This window comes from Phyllostomus hastatus, unplaced genomic scaffold, assembly GCF_019186645.2.
Source record: "Phyllostomus hastatus isolate PE091 unplaced genomic scaffold, TTU_PhHast_1.1 phas_scaffold_345, whole genome shotgun sequence".
NCBI lineage: Eukaryota > Metazoa > Chordata > Mammalia > Chiroptera > Phyllostomidae > Phyllostomus > Phyllostomus hastatus.
Genome location: NW_025334024.1, coordinates 24291987 through 24313627, shown reverse-complemented (window position 1 = coordinate 24313627; position 21641 = coordinate 24291987). Strand labels below are relative to the sequence as shown.

General features: G+C 54.7%; 1 protein-coding gene across 1 annotated transcript; it reads left to right on the top strand.

Moving 5' to 3' along the window:
- The first annotated feature begins 12614 nt into the window (after positions 1–12614).
- On the top strand, positions 12615–18091 carry CCL22 (C-C motif chemokine ligand 22). Its single transcript, XM_045818937.1, has 3 exons — positions 12615–12711; positions 13888–14011; positions 16221–18091. The coding sequence occupies exons 1-3, from the start codon at positions 12639–12641 to the stop codon at positions 16303–16305; spliced, it is 282 nt and encodes a 93-aa protein (XP_045674893.1). The 5' UTR covers positions 12615–12638; the 3' UTR covers positions 16306–18091.
- Positions 18092–21641: the final 3550 nt, after the last annotated feature.

Genomic DNA, 21641 nt, shown 5'->3' with positions numbered 1-21641 from the left:
GTTCACCGAAATGTGAGCAGAGCTCACACACCCCATTTCCAGACCTGGGCCACACCAGCCTCCCACGCTCCACGCCCTGTTCTGGGCTCCCTCCTTGGCTTCCTGTACATGTGCCCAGTGTCCTGTCAACAACAGCAGAGCCACGGATGGAAGGAGGCGGGGTCCCTGGCCACCCCGTGTGGAAAAGCTGCCCATGAATCAGGAACACCCACTGTAGACTTCAGGCAGTGAGAAATCCACTCTCGCCGTGTCTGAGCTTGTTTGGGGCTCGTTTGTTACAGCACCTGGTTAGCTTACCTGATCCCACCTGCTTTTGGTTGCACTACAGAAGACACCTTCTATTCTTCATGAGTTTCATACTTTGTTCAGGCTCATAGAAACCCAGAATATTTTCTTACACCTCTGTCAATGCCTTAGACTGCAACGTGCCCCAGCGTCGCATCCCCTCCCCGTCGCTGAAGCGGACCTGCCCGCCAAGAGCCGATCATCACAGCGTGGGGGCGGAGAGAGCAGGAGCCGAGGACCTGGAGACAGCAGATACAGATAACCCTTTCCAGTTTTACTGTAGAGATGCAAAATTAGAAGCAGATATGGGGTCAGGGCACTATTTATTTTTATTCCTTCTTTTTAATTTTTTTTCTGTGAAAATATTTTATTGGCCTTTTGGGCAGACTCAGGACTTTCTTTGTCAGGGAGGAGGGTTCCGCCACGGTTCTGTTGGAACCAGCACCTGGTCTCCCCCCAGCACAGCCCGCCCCGCGCTTCTTGTCTGCGGGGCTGGAGCCTGGCCCGCCCGGCACCGCGGAGAAGTCCAGGCTGGCGATACCAGCGCTTGGGTCACCTTTGATCCCCAGATCGCTATGTTCCCGGATCCCAAAACCACAGTTTCCAGTGTCTGAGAAGTTACTGTTTTCGTGACTCGTACTCACACACCTTTACACCTTTCCCCAGGATCTCCCTTAGCCCCACGGACTGTGCGGTGACCTTTTCACTTCTCCCGATGCCAAAGGGTGCGAGGGTGTATCTGGCTTTGGGGAACATGGGGGCCTGGCCTGTGAGCTGCTCCAGCACCTCGGCTGCCCGGGTCCGTCTGTCTCCACTTTCCCCCACACAGCTGTTGAGACAGAGCTTGCGGATGCGAAGTTCCCACGTGGGGTTTGAGCCTGCATCACAATTACGGATTTTTAGAGAGAGAGCGGGAGGAAGCAGGATTGGGGGTGGGGAGGGAGAGAGAGAAACACAGATTTGTTGCTCCACTTATTTATGCGTTCACTGGTGGATTCTTGTACGTGCCCTGCCCAGGGAATCGAACCCATAACCTTGTTGTATCGGGACACCGTTCTAACCATCCGAGCTACGTGGCCATCCCAAAGGTGGGAGAAAGAGCAGTCTGTCACATGCAGATGAGAATGACACAGCAGACAGGGGACACTGATGGTGCAGGACAGAAACGGGAGTGCTGAGGAGTAATTGCCTGGAGTAGGAGAAGGGGTTGGTCAGGAGCAGGGAGAAGGCGCGTCGTGGGTATTTTCGGTGGCTGTAGGTGGGTGTGCTCTGTTTTCTCAGGAAAATGGGTGTCAGGGTCACCAGTGGAGAGTGAGGGGCAGGGAGCCGGGGGTGACGGTGTGAGTGGAGGGGAGGAAAAATGGAACCGTCAAGGCTGGTGGGGGGAGCCAATGAGCCAGGGGAATGTACCAGGACCTTCCGGCTGCCCGGAAGGGCCATGGGAGACTAGTGGCCTTGAACTCGCGGCTAGCACAGCTGGGTGCTTCTCCCCAGCTATGTCCGCCTTGTGTCGGAGCAGAGAGTGAGGAGGTGGGTTTCACCCAGTCATGTTTTTGTCACGAGGTTGCAGGAAGAGTGGGAGTTGACGTTACTTGGGCAGGAGACTTGAGGGTACAGGCAAACAGTGCTTGCAGTGAGAGTCCGTGGAAGTGGAGGTAAATAAGGAGAGAAGCAAGGACCTGAGGGAGGAGCAAGGGACAGGGAAAGGGGACAGCATTGGGCAGGTGGGGTGGGACTGATCACCCAAGGTAAATGAGCTGGGCAGATAAAGGGTGGCGCGTGGAAAGCGGGGTGTCTGAAACTGAGGGGAACAACTACTCAGGGGAGTAGTTACTGGTAATGAGGAGGTCAAGGGCGTGACCGTGGGAGTGAGGGGCTGAGGTCGGTGGAGGATAAGTTCCATGGAGCAGAGGAGGTCATGGAACAGGGAGGTGATGACCGAGGTCACCATGCTTGTGACAGAATCACATTGGAGAGTATGACTATGAGCTGGGAGCTAAAACTGTCACCGACAGAGGAGTGACACTGGGAGTGTGTGGATGGTGGCAACAGGAGTGGGTAAGGGACGGTAAACCCGGGGGAGACAGCAGCTACTGCTAAGAAGCCGCAGGCAAAGCAGGGTCCTGGGGGAGAACCGAGTTTAGAGCAAACAGGTGGAGGGGCCGGGAGGACTCAGACGAGGGTGCCCATCATTACAGAGCCGTCAGGAGCAGCGAACATCGGGGAACAACCCGAACACCGGCTGCCAGGGGAGTGGCCAAACAAACAACAGATTCATCCAAAACAAAATTTGCCACGCACGATAGTGAACACGAATGTGCGGGCTCCTCGTGGATCGGGGTGAGAAAAGCTTACAAACACAAACTCGGGTGAGAGAAAAGCATGTCGTGAAAGGTTACGCTCAGCAGGATGCTTCTCATGTGAGTGTTAACACCCACCAAACAATACTATGTTTAGTTTACCTCCTAATGACCTCCTTAGGAAGGACCCCTGGCAACTTCCGATGATGCTCCGGTGGAGAGAGAAGGAGAGGAAATGGGTGGGGGGCGGTAAGGTAGTGTTGGTTGTATCTAAAATATTTTACTTCTTAGTAAACAAAGGAAGAGAAATGAACCGAAACACAGCAAAATGTCAATGGCTGTTAAATCTTGGTTGTGGGTCCCAAGATTTATTTTATTTTTCTGTGTGTTTGAGAGATTTTTTTTGGGGGGGGGAGTTTTATAATGTAACCCAGAGGGGATTGTTATTATTATTATTATTATAAAGTACAGTAATCAGGACAGTGTGGTATTGGCATAAGGATGGACACATAGGTGAATGGCACAGGGTCAAGAGGCCAGAAACGAATGTAAACTTTTAGAGGCAAACTGGTTCCTGGCAAGGGTTCCTAGACCATTCGATGAGGAAGGAAGGGTCTTTCAATAACGATGCCGGGACAACTAGATAGCCACATGCAGAAGAATGAATTTGGACACCCACCTCGCATCATACGCAAAAACCAACTCAAAATGGATCAAAGACTGAAATGTAGGAGCTAAAACTATGACCCTCTTCGAAGAAAACAAGGAGAGATTTTCGTGTCCTTGGATTAGGAAATGGTCTCTTAGGTTCGACGCCTGCAGCGCAAGTAACCAGAGAAATGATAGGTAAGCTGGACGTCATCAAAATGAGAACGTTTGTGCTTCGCAAGACACTGTCAACAAAGCGAAAAGACGAGCCAGAGAGTGAGAGAAAGTGAGGATCTAACATCAAGATACCTAAAGCACTGTTACAACTCAACTTCAACATAAAAAAAAAAAGAAACCCAATTTACAAATGGTCAAGGGCTATGAATAGACATTTTTCCAAAGAAGAAACACAGAAGGCCACCATGCACACGGTGGGGTGCTCAGTGCGGTGAGTCATCAGGAAAACGCAACTCAGACCACAATGACATACGACTTCACACCCACTGGGCAGAAGCAAAAGGACAGATGAGCTACCATGTGACTCAGCAACCCCCCCGAAAAGAAGAAGACGGACAGTAGCAAGGGTTGGTGTAAAAATGGAAAAACTGGGCCTTTCCTACATTGCTGGTGGGACCGTATGGAAAAATACAGCGCCTCCCTGGAAACCATCTGGTAGATGCTCGAGAAGTTAAAGAGTCACCGTGTGACCCAGCAATCTCACCCCTACTTAGATACCCCCACGTTCACAGCAAAGCTTACACCCAGTGTCCGTAGCAACATCACTCACAATAGCCAGAAAGTGGAAGCCATCCAAACACGTGCTGACTGACAAGTGGGTAAACAGACTACGCCCGCCCACAGGGAAATACTATTCGGCCATAAAGAAGGAATGAGGCACTGATACAAGCTACAGCATGGATGACCCTTGAACACTTAGGCTAAGTGACAGAAGGCAGTCGCAAGAGGCTGCGTACTGCATGATTGTATGAAATGTCCACATAAGGCCACCTGGCTGAGACAGCAAGTAGATTAGTGGGTGTCGGGGGTGAGAAATAGGGGAAACTCATGAATGACTGCTGAGGGGTGCCATGGTTTTTCTTGGGGTGATGAACAGAGTTTGGAATTAGCAGCAATAGTTATATACCTTGTGAATATATTAAAAACTACTGAATTATGCTCTCGAAAAGATGGATCGTTATAGCGTGTGAACTGTATCTCGACGTAAAAACAAAGACAAAAATCAGTAGATGGCTTCCGTTCTCTGAGCCTCAGTTCGCCATCCTAGGGGGCCGGAGCTCAGGCCATCCCCGCGGAGATGGGCTCCACTCGTGGCTCGCCACTCCCACGGGTGCCTCTGTTCCCACTCGGACCGCGGCTGCAGGCAGCGAGCTGTGAGAGCGCCGCTGGGCTCTGGCTTCAGATCTGGGCGTGGACTCGGACCCCACCGCTGCCTGCCGGGTGTGAACTCTCTCTAAGTCTCAGTTTCCTTGTGGGAGAAAAGGGGCTGATACTGGCGGCCTCTCCCGGCTGTTGCTGTTGGGGGAGGAGGGGTGATGAGGTAGCGGGCGTAAAGCACAAGACGCAGTAAGTCTGGCACTCAGTAAATAGCAGCTGGCTGTCTCCTCCTCCTCCTCCATCTTTTTCATCATCATCATCATTGTCATCATTACCATTATTATTATCATTATCATTATTATTATTATTATGGTGATTGTCATTGTGGCCATCTAGCCCCTCAATTTTTACTTCTCCTCTCCACCTTCCCTTCCATCCATCCCAGGATTTCCCAATTGCCTCCCAGTCCACTGGCCCAAGTGGTGATCCGGACTCAGCTGCAAAGACCTAGCCTCCTGGCTCACTCTGGACACGCTCTGCTCACCGGGGCCCAGACTTGTCAGCCCACTCGGTCAGGCCCCCAGATAAATGTACCCCTCCTTCTTTCTAGTTCCCGGGACACAAGGGGGTGCTGATCTCCTCCCTCCCAGGGAGACAGAGGGCAGGATGTACTCCCTGCCCCCGGGGGGCTTTGGGTAAGGCCTGCGGTCTGCAGCTCAGAAATCAGGGCCTCCATGTGGAGCCCTCTCCTGGGCCCCTCCTACCTTTGCTGAAAAGAGGAAGCTTCCAGGCAGCTGTTCTGAGGAGGGACTTTCTCTCTGCAAAAGCCCAGCCATTCTACTTCTAGGAATTTGTCCCCCAGACACGGTCCCCCTAGTGACAATGCTCGAGTAAGTTTATTGTATGACTTAAAAGTCCGGGAAAGCCCAAAATGTCCATCGGTAGGCGACTGGCTACCCACGTTTGGTCCATCCATACGGTGGAAAGCACAGCCATTGGAAAGAATGAGATGGCGCTAAACCACTGCAGGGACCTGATTCCAAGACGGAAAAAGCAAAGTACAAAACAGGGTTTTTGTATTAATGACAGGCTATGCTCTCCCCTCCCTCGCCCCGCCCTCTGTCCCTCCCTTTCCTCAGTTTCTCTCGGGAACAACTTTATAGGTGTGTAAACACCTTTACAGGTGTGCTAGCTGGCGTGGGCAGAACCTGTTTCTGAAGGAACAAGAAATTGTTAGGCCTGGTTTCCTGTGAGGCCCCCCGGGGGGGACCGTGTCTGGGGGACAAAAGCCTGGGGGGATGAGTCCGAGGTGGGACCACTTTCCAGCTAACCCCTTCTTGTGCTGCATGAATTTAAAATTTCAGCTATTGAATAGGTCCATGGTGCACATGGAAAAAATTTCAAGTCATATCGAAGGGTGTTTATTTGGTGGAAAGTAAGTGTCCTCTCCTCTGGTCCCCTGCCATATTCCTGTCCTGTTTTCCTCCTCAGGGGCTACCAATGTGGTCAGTTGTATTTCTTTCCAGATATACAGCATGCACTTGTGTAAATATGTTTATATGTACTTAAGTCGATTTTTATTGTGGTAAAATATACGTAACAAACGATGTACCATTTTTAAATTTTTTTTAAAAGATTCTTTTTACTTATTTATTTTGAGAGAGAGAGGAAGAGGAGAAGAAAGAGAAGGAAACATCAATGAGTGGTTGCCTCTCATGTGCGCCCAGCTGGGGACCCGGCCCACAACCCAGGCATGTGCCCTGACTGGGAATCGAACTGGCGACCCTGCGGTTCACAGCCCATGCTCAGTCCACAGTGCCATGCCAGCCCGGGACAATTTACCATTTTGACCACTTACTTCTAAGTACAGTTTAGTGGCATTAAGCACACTCATGCTGCTATTCAACCATCGCCACCATCGTTTCCAGAACTTTCCACCTTCCCAATCTGCAACTCTGTCCCCATTAAACACGCACTCCCAATCCCCCACCTCTAGCCCCTGGCAACTGTCACTCTACTTTCTGTCTCTAGGGATTTATTGACTCTAGGAACCTTAGGCAGGTGGAATCATACCGTATTTGGCTTATTTCCCTGAGCATCATGGTCTCACGTTCATTCATGTTGTAGCCTGTTGTTGGCCTGAAAAAGGAAAAGGAACTTCCTCCTGTTTCAGGCTGCATAAATACCACCCCTCGCATGGATTTATCACACTTTGTTTATCTCTTATTCATCTGTTGATGGACGTTTGGGTTGTTTCCATCTTTATGTATTTTTTGACTAAACAAAGATGGGTTTAAACAAGAGAAGAGGGAAGTCTGGGGAACAGAGGGTTTGCTCGGGGAGGTCTCCGTGCACTGCAGCCAGCACAGCGTGACAGGGCCCCTCCGCCGCGGGCGGGCCAGAGAGTACATCCCCTTCGAAGGCACCTGCCGGTGGTTACCTGCGGGTGCTTCCCCCGAGTCAGCCCCGGAGGAACTCCCCTTTCCTTTCTTTGACAGCTGGCCCTCCATGCACTGCCTGGCAGCTCAGGGCTCCCTGAACGCTGGCCTGCCTCTGGTCCAGCTCCAGGGCCCCGGGGGGTGGAGGGGCCAAGGTTGGCTGGTTACAAGTGTGTCTCACCGTCCTCCCAGGTCCCGGGGAAGTGGGGTGATGGCTGAGCCAGCAGGAAGGGCACAGGTCTCTGGGGACACAGGTGCTGTCCAAGGGGCAGCCCCCGAGACCACCCCTGGAGGGGCCTCAGCCCCGGAGGGGCCCCCCCCATGAAAAACCCCCATTTCGGATGAAGAACCAGCAGACCGATCCTCCATCTCCCGCAGCAGCGCTCCAAGCACAGTCGCTTGTTCAAGGGTGACTTCCACATTAAAAAATTTTTTTCTCTTCCCCCCAGTTTTTATTATGAAACATTTCACCCATTCAGGAAAGTTGTTAGGGTACCAGCATATCCACTACCTGCCCGAAAGCTGTTAATATGTTTCCACGTGTGTCTCACCTCGCCCTTTCTCTGTTTGAGATATTACTATACCAACGATAGGGGACTCAAAACTTGGAAAATTTTAGCTTAAGATAAATAGCCATAAATCTAGCAAGTAATGCGTATGTTAAGCTCTTTGTTTTAGAAACTACAGATAAGGCCCATCTGGCGCCTAACAAAAGCAGCTGACCTCCTGGGGCACTGGCTAGAGATTACTGCCTGAAGACATCCGCACCAGGCGACTACCCCCGTCCCACTTGGAGATAGCTATTGCCTAGAAAAAAAGTGCTGCAGCTGTGAACTTCAAAAACTCGCACTAACTCCTGTTTGCCCTCCCCCAACCCCTTTATAAAAGATCTGGCCAGGAAAGAAAGGGGAAGATGGTTTGTTAGAGTATAAACCCGCCATCTTCTCAGATCACCGGCCATATGAATAAAGCACCTATCAAAGATTCAATCGCTGTCATTGCTTATTGGATTTGGTGGTGACAGGCAGCCCAAACGGCATTACACCTACACACACCCATGTATGTACACACATGCATATATACATATATGTGTGCGTGCACACACGTTAGACACAATATGCATGCACATACCTGTGTGCACATGTATCTATACACACACATCTCCTCTGAACATGAACTCTTTAAGGATAAGAGCATCATGACCTTCACCCTGAAATTCTTCAGTGTGCGTCTCTCAACAACAAGCACGTTCTCCTACGTACCCTCTAAGTCTTTAAGACACCTAAGAAAACCAACAATAAAGCCCTGATGTCCTCTAATGTTTAAGTTTCCCCATGGGTCCCCCAAAGGCCTCTCATCGCTGTTTTTCAAAAACCAGCATTCCGGCCAAGTGCCCGCACCGCACTGACTTGGCTATCAGACCTCCTGACCGCCTTTTCGTCTTAACTGACCTTATGTACTTTTTCAAAAAACTTGTTTGTTGCTCCTGGGATGGTTTTCTTGCAGAAGGCCAGAAAGGCCCCACCTTCTAGAACAGTTTGAGTGTTTTCCTGTAGGGTCATTCATCTTTTTCCGCCCCCTGCATTTCCGATCAACTAAAAGTTAGGGCTAGAAGCTTGATTAGATTCTGGGTAACACCTTTTCTTTTTTTTTTTTAAATAGACTTTATTATTGTTATCACTATTTTTTAAAAGATTTTATTTATTTATTTTTAGAGAGGGAAGGAAGGGAGAAAGAGAGAGAGAGAGAAACACCAATGTGTGGTTGCTGGGGGGTTGTGGCCTGCAACCTAGGCATGTGCCCTGACTGGGAATCGAACCTGCAATGCCTGGTTCACAGCCTGCACTCAATCCACTGAGCTACACCAGCCAGGGTGGTAACAGCTTTTCTTGTTTTAAAGACTTTTTTTTTTTGAGAGCAGCTGCAGGTTCACAGCAAACCTGAGGGGAAGGTACGGAGGTGTCCGGTGTACTCCCTGCCCCCACCCATGCGTGGGCTCCCCTGTCACCAGCGTCCCCCAGCAGCTCGGGGCACACGTTACAATCCGTGACCTGCAGGGCACATCACACCCCCTCCCAGGCCACTGTCCACACTGGGGTGCACTCTCGGTGCTGCTCATGTCCTCTGCATCACGCCGGCATCGCACGGAGGAGGTTCACCACCTCAAAGATCCTCTCTGCTCCACCGGGTCACCCCTCTCTCCCCCTCACCCCCGGCGACCACTGCTCTCTTCTCTGTCTCCACAGTTTCGCCTTTTCCTGAAGGTCACCCAGTGGGACTGCGTACAGTGCGTAGCCTTTTCAGACTGGCTTCTCTCGCTTAGCAGTCCACACCAAGTCTCCCTCCTGTGTTTTCATGCCTTGATAGCTCCCTTTTTATCGTTTATTTTAGCACGACACAGTAATCCCATTATCTGAGCATGTCAGAGTTTGTTTGCCCAGGCACCTCCTGAAGGACCTCGTGGCTGCTTCTCAGTGTGACAGTTCTGAATCAAACTGCCGCCAGGTGGGCTTTTGTGTGGACGCTAAGTTTTCAGCTCCTTCGGAATGTGGCCTCTGTGTTTATTTTGCCATAAACTGCCAAACTGTCTCCCCAGGTGGCAGCGCCGGTTTGCATTCCCACAGCCAGGGAGGGGCCTTTCCGTCACTCCGCACCCCGCCAGCACCCGGCCCCCCTTCTGACCGGTGCCGCGTTCATCTGCCTTTCCCTGGTGACGGGGCACGTGGAGCGTCTTTTCACTGGCTTTTGTTTTCTTTTTCATTGGGAAAGTGGCTGTAACAAAATGTGCCACCGACAGGTGTACAGGTCTGTGGCATCACATCGCCCGTTCCTGTGCAGCCGTCACCACCAGCTCCCTCCAGAGCCTGTGCCTGTCCCCGAACAACACTCCGTATCTGTCCCACAGTAACTCCCCACTCCTTCCTCCCTCCGGCCCCGGCGGCCACCATTCTGCCTTCTGTCCCTCTGAACTTGGCTGTTCCAGGGACCTCACGGATGCGGCTCATACAGTGTCCGTCCCGCTGTGACCGGCTTTGGGTGACGCCTTCGACCACAGGCCTTCACCGGTGAGGACACTGCATGCCGGCGGCAGGCCCACAGAAGGCTCGCTCCTGCCCGCCCACCCCTCCCACCGGGCTGCACCCTGTCCCCCGCTCCCCCGCACTCCCTCCCCAGGGCCTTCGCATGTACCCTTGCTGCCCTGGCAGACCCCTCAGTACCCCTGGATTCCAGGCCAGGGCCACCCCCGGCAGAGGCTTCCCTGGACACCCACAGCACCTTCCCTGTTTCATTTCCTTCCCGGCACGCGTCACAGCCTGCCAGAACCATGTTTGGTATTTGTTTGCCTGTTTATCGTTTGTCTCCAAGGTAACCCCCTCGAGAGCAGGGACCTGTTCACTGCTGTGACCCCTGGTCCCGGTGCTGTCCCTGGCCTGTGGCAGGGGCTTGACTTAGTTCCCTCTTGCTGCTATGACGAATGACCACAAACTTAGTGGCTTCAAAACAACACAAATGTAGCCCTGGCTGGTGTGGCTCCGTGGACTGAGTGTGGACTACAGACCAAAAGGTCACTAGTTTAATTCCCCGTCAGGGCACGTGCCTGGGTTGCGGGCCAGGTCCCCAGTGGGGGGCCACGTGAGAAGCAACCACACATTGATGTTTTTCTCCCCCTCTTTCTCCCTCCTTTCCCCTCTCTCTAAAAATAAAATAAATGAAATAAATGAGTAAAGTCTTTAAAAAAATAAACAACACAATAGCCTATAGGTCAGGAGGTCAGAAGTCCTAAGGCAGCGTCCGGGGAGAATCTGTTTCCTTGTCTTTGCAGCTGCCCCCTGGGCTCCCGGTCAGCCCCCTGCCCCTTGGGCTCCCAGCCAGCCCCCTGCCCCCTGGGCTCCCGGTCAGCCCCCTGCCCCTTGGGCTCCCAGCCAGCCCCCTGCCCCCTGGGCTCCCAGCCAGTCTCTCACTGCTCTCCCACTGCCTGGACCTCTGTTTCTGCCCTCCGGTCTCCTGTCCGAGCCTGACTCACCACTCTCCTTGTACAATGGCCCTGTGATTACCTGGGGTCATTCAGGTCGTCTGCACATTCCGTTTAATTTACCCTTTTCAAATGGAAGGTCACAGATTCACAGGTTTCGGGAATTAGAAAGTGGACATCTTTTGGGGGGGGGTAGGGATGTTATTCTGTCTTAAATATTTATTGAATGAATGCTAAGTGAACGGGGTGCGGGTCTCTTTCCAAGAGGAGTGCTGAGCGCCCGGCGTAGCCACTCCCAGGCCCTGCGACCTCAGGCAAGTCTCCTTTCTCTGAGGCCCCCCCGCTGGTACCCTCCCTCACTCAATGTCTCCCGAGCACCCAACCTGTACCCCGCTCTCAGGAGACACCGGGAATGCCGAGACGCAGAGAAGGAGACCCCTGCCTTCCCAGAGCTGGGGGGTCAGTTTCTGGGAAAATGGGAAAACCTGACCGTCTCCTCAGGTCCACATTCTTAGTCACCCCGGAGACCTCCCAAGTCCTGCGGGGGTGGGCCTCCCTGGAAGGTGACATTTCATGTGGCCAAGGACACACGAGTGGGAGTTGATGAGGCAGAGAAGTGGAAAGGGCATTCGCGGCCCGGGACAGGCCACAGACCGCGGAGAGGAACTGTGAGGAGTACGGCGGGAGGCCGTGGGGGTGGAAGCGTGTCTGGGAAGGGGCCTTGAAGGCCACGGGCAGGAGCTGTGCCTCTACCCTCGGGTCAGGGGACCGCAGCAGGGTTTGGAAGCGCAAGAGACATACATGTCGCTCTGAATCCGGGCTGCGCATTCTGGCCACTGCCACGGAGAGAGAGAGGCTGAGGGGCCAGCGTCCGAGCCTGACACAGAGGTGGCCTGGGCCGGGCAGGGACAGTGGGGGTGGAGAGAAGAGGCCGGACCCTTGCAAGAGTTAGGACACAGACTCCGTGGGACGTGGTGGGAGATGGAGAAGGGGCGGGTGAGGAGGAGCTCAGAGGCGGCAGCTGGGGAAGGAGACAGGCGAGATAGAAATGTGGGTGCAAACCCCTTACAACTGCTGAGTGGACTGGGAACGGGCCCAAGGCGGGACTTTGCGAGAAGCCAGGGAAGAGGCTGGTGATGCGGCAGAGAAAGCAAATCAGGGCGCCCGTAGGCCTCTCCCGGGCACCAGAGATCAACCATGACCGCCAAGGGGAGCAGACGGGTCTCAGTTCCAGCTGAGGGTTCGGGGGGCTGTGTACGCCTGTTCCCATTCTCTCCTGACTTGCTGGCAGACGCTGGGGTGACCAGGCAGGGCTCTGAAACCATCGTCCCCATTCCCAGGGACGCCCAGTGGCCCGGACACTCGTGAGCAGACCTTGGGAGCACAGGCCTCGGAGAGGCCCAACTCAAGGGGGATTTTGCGAGTCCCTTGAGACTCAGAGGGGCGGAGGGTCGGGGTCCCCTCTGATGGTTGCAGCCACAGAAAATTTCCTCCAACATGGAGGAAGCGGGAGTTCTCCTTTCACAATGCGAGTGTCAGAATTTGCTCACCAATGACTAAGAGTGTTCGGGGCTTGTGGGTGTAGCACCGCTTAAATAGCAGACCTTGGTGTCTTCCGGCCATCGCAGACACCTGGGCCGGGACACAGAGGACAGGAGCATGGCCAGCCTACAGACCGCGCTCCTGGCTGCCCTGATCCTTCTGGCTATGGCGCTTCAAGCAACGGAGGCAGGTGAGGCTGGGGAGAAGGCAGGCTCCCTGCGGAAGCTGGGGCTGCACCCCGGGGCATCTTTCTCATGTAGCGGAAAGCACGCTGGAGCCGGAGCAGATACCCCAGACTGCTGCTGGCTCTTGAGCTAGCCTCATTGCTTCTCTGGGCCTCCGCGTACACATCTGTTAAATGGGGAGTCTTGAAGGCTTAGGTCTAGGGTCTGTCTCAGCTGGTTGGGGGTTGTGGTAGGCATGGCCTGGGGTCCTCTCCTCCAAAGGACTGGAGCATAGGGCCCTTGGGGCGTGGAGAAGCAGCGGCAGTGGAGCAGGGGACAGGAGCTGAGACAAGGGACACTCCTTTGCCGATTCTGCCCTGCCACCACCCCATTTTTGCTCCAGAACCGGCCCTCAGGGCTGGGGTCCTCACTTGTCTTCTCCACGCCAACGTAAACGCTCCGGCCCTGGGTCGGGTGGGGGAAGGAGCGCTGGGCTGGGAGTCGGGCAGCTGGGAGAAATAATTGCCCAGTGATTAGGCAATTGAGACTCTTGAGTGCTTTCCCTGCATTGAAAGTCCCCCGGAGTCAGTGCTATTATCACCCCCCTGGTCAGAGGAAGAAATTGGGCCTTCCCTCGAGTGGCCTGGTGGGACTCGAACCCCAGTCCTTGTAAGTGGGCTCTGCCTCAGGCCTTGCCCTGACTCCCCAGAGTCGTGCTGCGTGACTCCGGGCAAGTCTTCCCCCTCCCTGGACCTCAGCCTCGCCACTTGCTCCATGAAGAGGGTTAAAGTGGAGGGAACTGAGGAAGACTTCTGAGGCACCCGGGATCCCGTGGCCATGCCCATCGGATTCGGCAGGGCGGGGGTGGGGAGCGGAGCATTTCTGAGAAGCTCCTGGGCGATGCTGCTGGTGCCATTGGGTGTGTGGCCTCATTGAAGAGCAAGGTTCTAGGGCTCCTCCCTGCTCAGCACCCCTGGGGCCCATCCGGAAGCGTAGGGCGTCACAGATGCCCAGTTGTTCTGAATGTGTCACCTTTGACCGGAATGATCCCGAGTAATGACATTGGGCTCTTCGTGGCTTCTCAGGGGCCCAAGATCGGGGGCAGTGAGGGCCCAGAATCCTCTGACACCCACCTTCCGCAGAAGGAGCTGTGTCCGAGGGTGGGGTTCCGGGTCCGGCCCCTGAGCACCTCTCTTCCCCAGGCCCTTACGGAGCCAACGTGGAGGACAGCATCTGCTGCCGGGCGCACATCCGCATCCCCGTGCCCCCGCGGGCGGTGAAGAGCTACTTCTGGACTTCGGACTCCTGCCGGAGGCCTGGCGTGGTGTGAGTGGGGCGCTGGGGAGGCCGGGCCCCGGGAGAGCCTGCCGGGTGTGGGCCCAGGGGCAGGTGGGTGGGGCAGGTGGTGGCAGCGCTTGCCCGCAATGGACGGCTCAGCTCAGGCTCGGGTGTGCTGAGGAAGAATGGCGTGTGATCGTTGGATGAAATGTTACGGGGTGCCTGCTCTGCGCCCGGCAGCCTGCGGGGTTCTGAGGATGCCGAGCGGGAATGAACAGACACGCCCCCTGGGGGCGTGGGGGCGTAGGCAGTCTGGAGCCTCAGGGCGTGGGCACAGAGCCTGTGAGGAGGATGTGCCTATCACAAGCATCTTGGGTCCTCCCCAAGGTCCTGGGAGTTGCCTGAGGCAGCTGTTCTTTCCAGAAGAAGAGTATTAAGGGCTCACACCTACAGAGTGTTGGATCCGGGCCAGGCACTGTTCTGGGGTCCCTGAACCGCGTCCCCCGACCCTCTAGGAGGTTCGGTGGTTCCCATTTTATAGACAGAGAGACAGGCTCAGGGAGGGGAAGTGACACGCCCCGCGTGGCCCAGGCTGGAACCGGGACCCCTTCTTTGCTTCTTCCCCCCAGTCTCTTTGCCTCCTCTCCCGCCTCACCTGGCCTTTCAGGGGGGGAGCCTCGCCAGCTGCTGCTCCGGCTTCTCCGAGCCCGCTGCCAAGCCACGCACTAGGGCGGGGGGAGTCGGGCTTGGGGACTCATGACATCTTTGGGGCCCTGTCATCGTCTCCTCTTCCTCCTCCTCACTCATCTTCGTCCCTCGGAGGGGTCTGCCGGGGAATACCAAAGAAGGAGGAAGCAGCAAACCCTCCCAGGGTTCTTGTCACTTCGACTCTGGGCCTCACCCGCTCCATCACAATCCCCAAATGAGCACCTTCATTTATTTTTATTTATCGAATTCATCGAGAGTGCTGGCTAAGTGCTAGGCACTGTTATAAACCCTTTATAAATAGTAACTCATTGGATCCTTGAAACAACCGTATGTACCAGGTACCGTGGCGGCCCCCTTTTTACAGGTAAGGGCTGGGCACCGAGAGGTTAGAAGGCCTCCCGAGCATCGCGGGGCGCAGTGATCGTGGGTGGAGAGTGCAGTGCCCGGCGGGTGCTCGGGGCACTTCCCCAGTGTCGTACTGCAGACAGGGCAGGCTGCCTGCAAGGCCAAGGTCAACACTGCACACTTCTTTTTCTTTCTGTTTATTGGCGGTCTGTGCGGTGGGGCCGGTCAGGGAAGTAAGGGCAGCTAGGAGTTCCTGGCCCCCAGACAGGGTCTTTCTTGAACGGCAGGAGGGGAGCCCCAGGCCAGAAGATGTCCCACCAACAAGGGCAGGAGCGGAGTGCCCCAAGGGGCCCAGTGTGGCCGTGGCCCAGTTTGCCATGGTTTGGGGGAGGGCGGGAGCCTTTACCCACAATTGCTGTGTGATGTTGGGCCAGCGTGCACCCTTCTGTGCTTCAAGCCTCTCCGAGGGGCCTGGGCGGGGACACTCCGCAAGGACACTGGCCCCTGAGAGTCCAGTTCACAGCGAGCACAGTGAGCCCGCTCTCACCAGCTCCGGCACTCGGGCAAGTGGCTTTGCCTCACGCCCCTCAGCTATGACATGCATAGAATGATCAGACCTCATGGCATTGCTGTGAGGATTCATTAAGAAAACTAATGTTCAGGGTTCAGGCCAGCTGCCGGCACAATCGTATAGTGTGTCCTGCTCTCTCTGCGCTTCAGTTTACATCAACGCATCAAAAGGCATCAAAACCCTGAGAGGCTGGACTCAGGGCCCCCTCCCCCATTTTACGCACGTGGAAATGGAGACTCGGAGAAGTCGGAGGACCTGCTAACAAGTGGCAGGGCTAAGATTTCCACCCAGATAAGCTGGCTCCAAAGTTCACGCTCTTGGCCACTACCCAGGACTCTCTCCCCAGGGCCAGGTCAGCAATGATCAGGACACTCTGACGCCACTCTGCTCCCTGGCTGGAACTGGCACTCAAGGCTGAGGCCGAGGAGCTGAGGGTCTGGGAAGTTCCCCTCGCCTCCCTAAGAAATATGTTTGCATACAGCAGGTGGCTCATACATGCTAAGCCACTGTATAGAGAAGGCATCTCTACATACAGTCGGTGACTCCTAAATGCGCAGCTTTCTGGGCAGGATGTGGCACCCTCCCTGCCTGCTGCTGCTGTCTCATGGTCTCCCCTACATCTCTTCCTTGCAGCTTGCTAACCCACAGGGACCGGCAGATCTGCGCCCACCCCGAATCGCCCTGGGTGAAGAGGATTATCCAGAGGATGGCCTTTTGAGGAAGAGTCCTGCCCCGATGACCGTGGCCTTGGCTCCTCCAGAAAGGCTCGTGGATCCCTACCTTCCTGCCATTACAGCTGCTCCCTGGCCGAAGACTCCGTGCTCCCTCATCTCCAGCCCTGCAGCGGTCACCCTCCACGCCACAGCTGTCACTCTCCTCTCCCCTCTGCCTCCTCTAACAGCCTCCGCTCCCCTGTAGCCAGAGGGTCCACAGCTCCGGCCAGTCACTCCCCTGCTCAGAGCCCTTCCATGGCTCCCCATTGCCCGAGGCTGGGGTCAGAGCTCCTGAGCCTGGCTTCCCTGCCTCCGGACCTGGTCCCATCTCCGTCTCCAGCCCCACCTCATTTCCCAGCAAGCACGTCAAACTCCAGCTCCCTGACCTCCAAACCCAGGCCGTACATTTCTACGCCTGGGTCCTCGCCTGTGTGCTCCTGACACGCACAGTGCCTCCCCATCACCGGCATGTGCCCGACTCACCAGCCCTCCCAGGCATTGCTCAGCCTAAGCAGCCAGGAAGTGAGGTTTACTTTTTATTATATTTTCTTTTATGCTAAGGTTGGCAGAGTCAATGTCTGTCACTTTCTGCCAAAGAGTCCTAAGAGACACACTATTTCTAAGTAATTGAGTTTTGGTTTGTAGACTTCCACTGACCCTCTGCCCCTTCTTGAGAGCCCTGATTACAGTCTGCCCAGAATGTTCGGGTCTTGGGAGCTTGTCCTCCAACCTCTCTGGCTGGACCAAGACCCACATCTGAGCTATTTCTGTCTCCTGGCCTCTAGGACAGAGCCCAGGGCCTGGCCCAGAATCTGGGCTCGGTGAGTGGCCGCAGACGGAACCCATAAAAGCAGCGTCCCCCTCCCAACCCTAAAGGCCCTCACACATCAGTACTGAGACTCCAGGCCATCCAGGCAGGAGCCAGCTGGGTCAGTGGTGGGGACTCGGACTTTCCCACAGTCACCTCTCTCCCCCATTTTACTGTGTGTGGGGTCTCTTTACGCCCCTTGCTTCCCTCGGGTTTTTAGTGCTCCTATAACCTCCCAAACCCAGGCCTGACCTCAGAGTTCCCCACTTTCCCTTCCTCTTTCTCCACATAGCTGATAACTAAATTCATGCTATGGTGTGAATGACTACCCTTGGCTTGGTATTACAAACTCTAGTTAAACATAACTCTAGTTATATCTGTATATGAGAAGGCAGCAAATGCTTATGAAGCTTAGGAGACCATATGGATGATTGGGAGAATTTTAGGAACCGTGTGGGAAAGGGACAAGGCAGAGCCTTCCTGGCCCTGGGAGGAGCACATGGGGTATAGTTACGTGAAAACGCCTTGGGTGGAGGTCATTCTCAGGTGGCTGGGGCCAGGCTAAGGCCTGGGACTTGAGACTGAATTGCTCCTCCATGGGGGCAGCAAGTTCCCCAGGTAAAGGAAATAAGCTTTACACGTCCCAGTTCCTTTCCAAGGGAGCCTGGTGCCACTCAGTGGGGTGGCTTTCGCTCTGTGACCCTGAGGAGACCATCTCCCCTCTCCAAGCCCCACCTGTGAACAGGAACACCCATTTTGCAGAGCTGCTGTGGGGCTCAGGTCCAAGGCACGGGCGGTGGCTTTGGCAGCCATAAAACTCAGTGTCTTCCAGGGCCTGTGTCCCCCCCTGCAGTCCCGCCCACCTGCCCACCACGGGCACCGGAAGTGCTGGCCTGCATGCCGCCCTCCACAGAGCCCGCAGATGTCCTGGGATTCTCCCTTCCTCCCTGTCCTGCTCTGTGCCCTCAGACCTTTTAGAAATAAATCCTCAACAACAGCGTCTGCTTGTTCCTTGCCATTTGCTGTCCCTGGGAGGAGGGGTAGGGGGCACCTGGTGGAAAGCTCTTGATATTGCCATGTGAGCCAGCTTGCCCAAGGGAAGTCACCCTGGGTGGGGGCAGGGAGCCAGGACCAGACAGACATGAGGACCCGGGAAGTAACTGCTCAGGTGCCCAGAGGGAAGCCTACGCAGTGGTCCGCCAGGCCTGGCCTGCCCTGGGACCACCGGACAGGGGGATCTGATGAAGCCCTCCTGTCAGTCCCCAGGCCTGCAGCTCCGGGGGGCATATTCCTTCATTCAGTCAGTCACTCAACAACCCAGCCCCAACCTTCCCCCTTCGAGGGTAGACTCGAAGGAAGAGGAGTTGTGTTAGTCAGGAAAGTCTCCTTTATGCAACAAACCTCAAAATCTCAGTGGCTCAACCCCGTAGAAGTTTTCTTCTTCTCGTGTGAAGTCGAATCAGGCATTCCTGGTCCGCGGGCAACCTTCCGCATGGTCATTCAGGGACACAGGCTCCTGGAGGGCCTGGACTGCTCCCTACCATGCAGCAGATGGGGTCAGGGAACAGAGCCTAGTTGAGGGGGGTTGCTATATGAGCCAGGCAGGAAGAGGGGCTCATCACTTAGGCCCACGTGCCATTGGCGAAACTCAGTCATGTGGCCACCCTGACCGCAAGGGATGCTGGGAAGCACAGTCAAGCCATGTGTCCAGAAAGTAAAGGGAATTGGTTTGGGGAGCACTTAGCTCATCCGGTGCTGAGCTCCCCCCGGGTCTTCCACTAGGCCCACTTTCCTGGAGTTCCTGGACACAGCTCGCTCTGCCAAAACAGGAAAAAGGACTCCTCCTCCCTCAGGGCAGGGAGAAGCATCGAGAAGGGCACAGGTCACGGTTTTAGACAGACCAGGAACGCTCACTGGCTGGTGTCCAAAGCAAGCTGCTCGCCCCTCTGATCCTCAGTTTCTACCCCCGTGCACAGGGAGCACAGAAGCAGATGCCAGTGCGTGTGGCCGTGAGAACCCAATGAGCAAAGAAGACACAGACAGCCCAGCGACAACACGGGCAAAGGCGTGAATAGGCATTTCTTCAAAGAACATATGTGCATGGTCAATAAACACAGGAAAAGATGCTCAACATCAGTGATCATTAAGGAGATGCTAATCAAAACCCCAATGAGATGCCACCTCACACCCCTTAGGAGGGGCATTACACACACACATGCATAAAACAAGGCTGGCGTGGGGAAATCGGAATCCTCGTGATTGCTGGTGGGAATGTAAAATGCTACGGTTGCCGTGGAAAACAGCATGCCGGTTCTGTTAACCTAGAATTACCAGCCGATCCAGTAATTCCACCTCTGGGAATGTACACAAAAGAACTGAGAGCAGGGACTCAAACACATATTTGCAGACCTGTGTTTAACACAGCACTCCCCACAATGGCCGAAATCTGGAAACCACCCAAGCATCCATCGACGGGGGAATGAACGAGCAAGACGTGCTCTTCACGGTAGTGTTCGGCCTTAACGAGGAAAGACGTTCCGACCCCTGCGACAAGGTGGATGAAGCTTGCAGATGCTGTGATGAGTGAAATGAGCCAGTCACAGAAGGACTGATACATTCCTAGAGGCGTCAGACTCGCAGAGACAAAAAGTGGAGTGCCGGTTTCCGGGGCTGGGGGCGGAGGGATCCGGAGCGATTCAACGGCTCCGGACTTGCAGTTTTGCAAGATCGAAAAGTTCCAGAGACGGACGTGGTGCTGGCTGCACGACAGTGCTCACCGCAGTCTTAGAAATGGTTAACACGGCGTTTCACCGCGGTGAGGAGAGGGTGTGTGCACCGAGGGAATGCCAAGTGCGCGCGGGCGACCCTCCTTATCGGCCACAAGTGGGAGCTGGCCAGAGCCGGGTGGGGCAGCGAGGGGCCCTGGGTCCCTCCCGGGTGCGCCCTGAGTTCCCTGCCCTGCTCCCCACGACCCTTGCTGTTCTGCCTCCAGGGCCGGGGGACATCCCTCTTGTCCCACAAGACCGGTGCAGGCTGCCTGCTCTCTGGGGCACCCAGGAAGGTGTGAGCAGGGACACCCTTGTCGCCCCCACCCCACTGACCCCCCCCTGCCCGGCTGCTGCTCCACTGCTTCATCACGCCGGTGGCTCTATTTGTTCCTCGGCCCCCTTCGCCCCTGAAGAGCACCCTCACCCCTTGCTCCAGCTCCCAGGCGTCTAACTGCAGCCTCTCTGCCCACTCCCTCCTTGGAGGCATCCGCATCGGATCGTTCCCCACCCCCTGCCTGGGTCCAGCACTTCCCACCGGGGTTAGGATTTTCCCCGTGCCCGGAAGGGTCTGCGGAAACTCCGCCCGGCTGGGCCCTGCAGGCTAGTTGTGAATCGCGAAGGCGACGCTTCCCCTGCAGAGCTCCGCTGGTGGAATGACCTGTGTGTTGTGTGGCCGTGATGAGGAATTCTTGCCAAGAATGTAGCCAGGACTTCACCAAACCTGCAGCTCTAACTCCCGGCTTATAGGAAATACAGAGGATAGGGGAACAGATTAGATGACATCATAATTAGAGAAGTTCATGCCAAAAATGTAGCCAGGACCTCATCAAACCTGCACGTCTAACTCCCGGCTTATAGGAAATACAGAGGATAGGGGAACAGATCAGATGACATCATCCTTAGAGAAGTTCTGGCCAAGAATGTGGCTGGGATCTCACCAAACCTGCAGATCTAACTCCGGGGTTGCAGGAAATACAGAGGACAGGGGAACAGATCAGATGACATCATACTTAGAGAAAATAAGAATGATCACAGTGTGTGAGACAATAGTCTTGACCCTTCGAAAAGTCAATGCCATGTAACTGCACTGGGTGTGTGTGTGGGGGGGGCGGAATCTGTTGTAGACTAAACAGAAATAACCATATACTATGCACGAACCTACCTCGGGTCCCGGTTCAAAAACTCAAAGAAGGAAACAGAGACGGGAGGGAGCGAGGAAGGAGGGAAAAGAGGAAAGAGAAAGGGAGAAGAAACTATAAGATGCATTTTGGGCTAGAGAAATCCGGTATTAACTGAGTATCACCTGTAGGAATTATTATCCATCTTTAGGTGGGGTAACAGGATTATATTACTAAAAGACAGTATCTTTACATGACAGAGATGCATGCTGCTGTATTTCAGGGCAAAATATCGAGCATCCGTAGTTACTTTGAAATGGCTGGACAAAAAAAAAAGATGCAGTAAATAAGGAAAAATGCTCATCATTGCATGGAGGTGGTAGAGGTGTGAGCATTCTTTGTCCCACTTCTTCTTTATTGTTTCAACTTTTCCACAATGGCAGTAGGAAAGAAACAAACCAGTCCTCTGCCCATCTCCTAACTGAACCGTCACCTCTCCCTCCACCTTCTTTGATGCTCAGATAAAAATGAGGCCTCCCTGGCCCCTCCCAGGACTTGCACTTTCTTTCTCCCACTGAGCTGGGGCTCTGTGGGGCAAGGACTCGCCTTATGGATTTGCCTTTGGGTCCCCCGTCCCACCAGAGTGC

Bases quoted from the DNA above. Each gene is read 5' to 3' on its own strand.
- CCL22 (XM_045818937.1), top strand. From the start codon at position 12,639: ATGGCCAGCCTACAGACCGCGCTCCTGGCTGCCCTGATCCTTCTGGCT. The intron at 12,712-13,887 runs GTGAGGCTGGGG...TCTCTTCCCCAG, and splicing joins GCTTCAAGCAACGGAGGCAG to GCCCTTACGGAGCCAACGTG. The intron at 14,012-16,220 runs GTGAGTGGGGCG...TCTTCCTTGCAG, and splicing joins TGCCGGAGGCCTGGCGTGGT to CTTGCTAACCCACAGGGACC.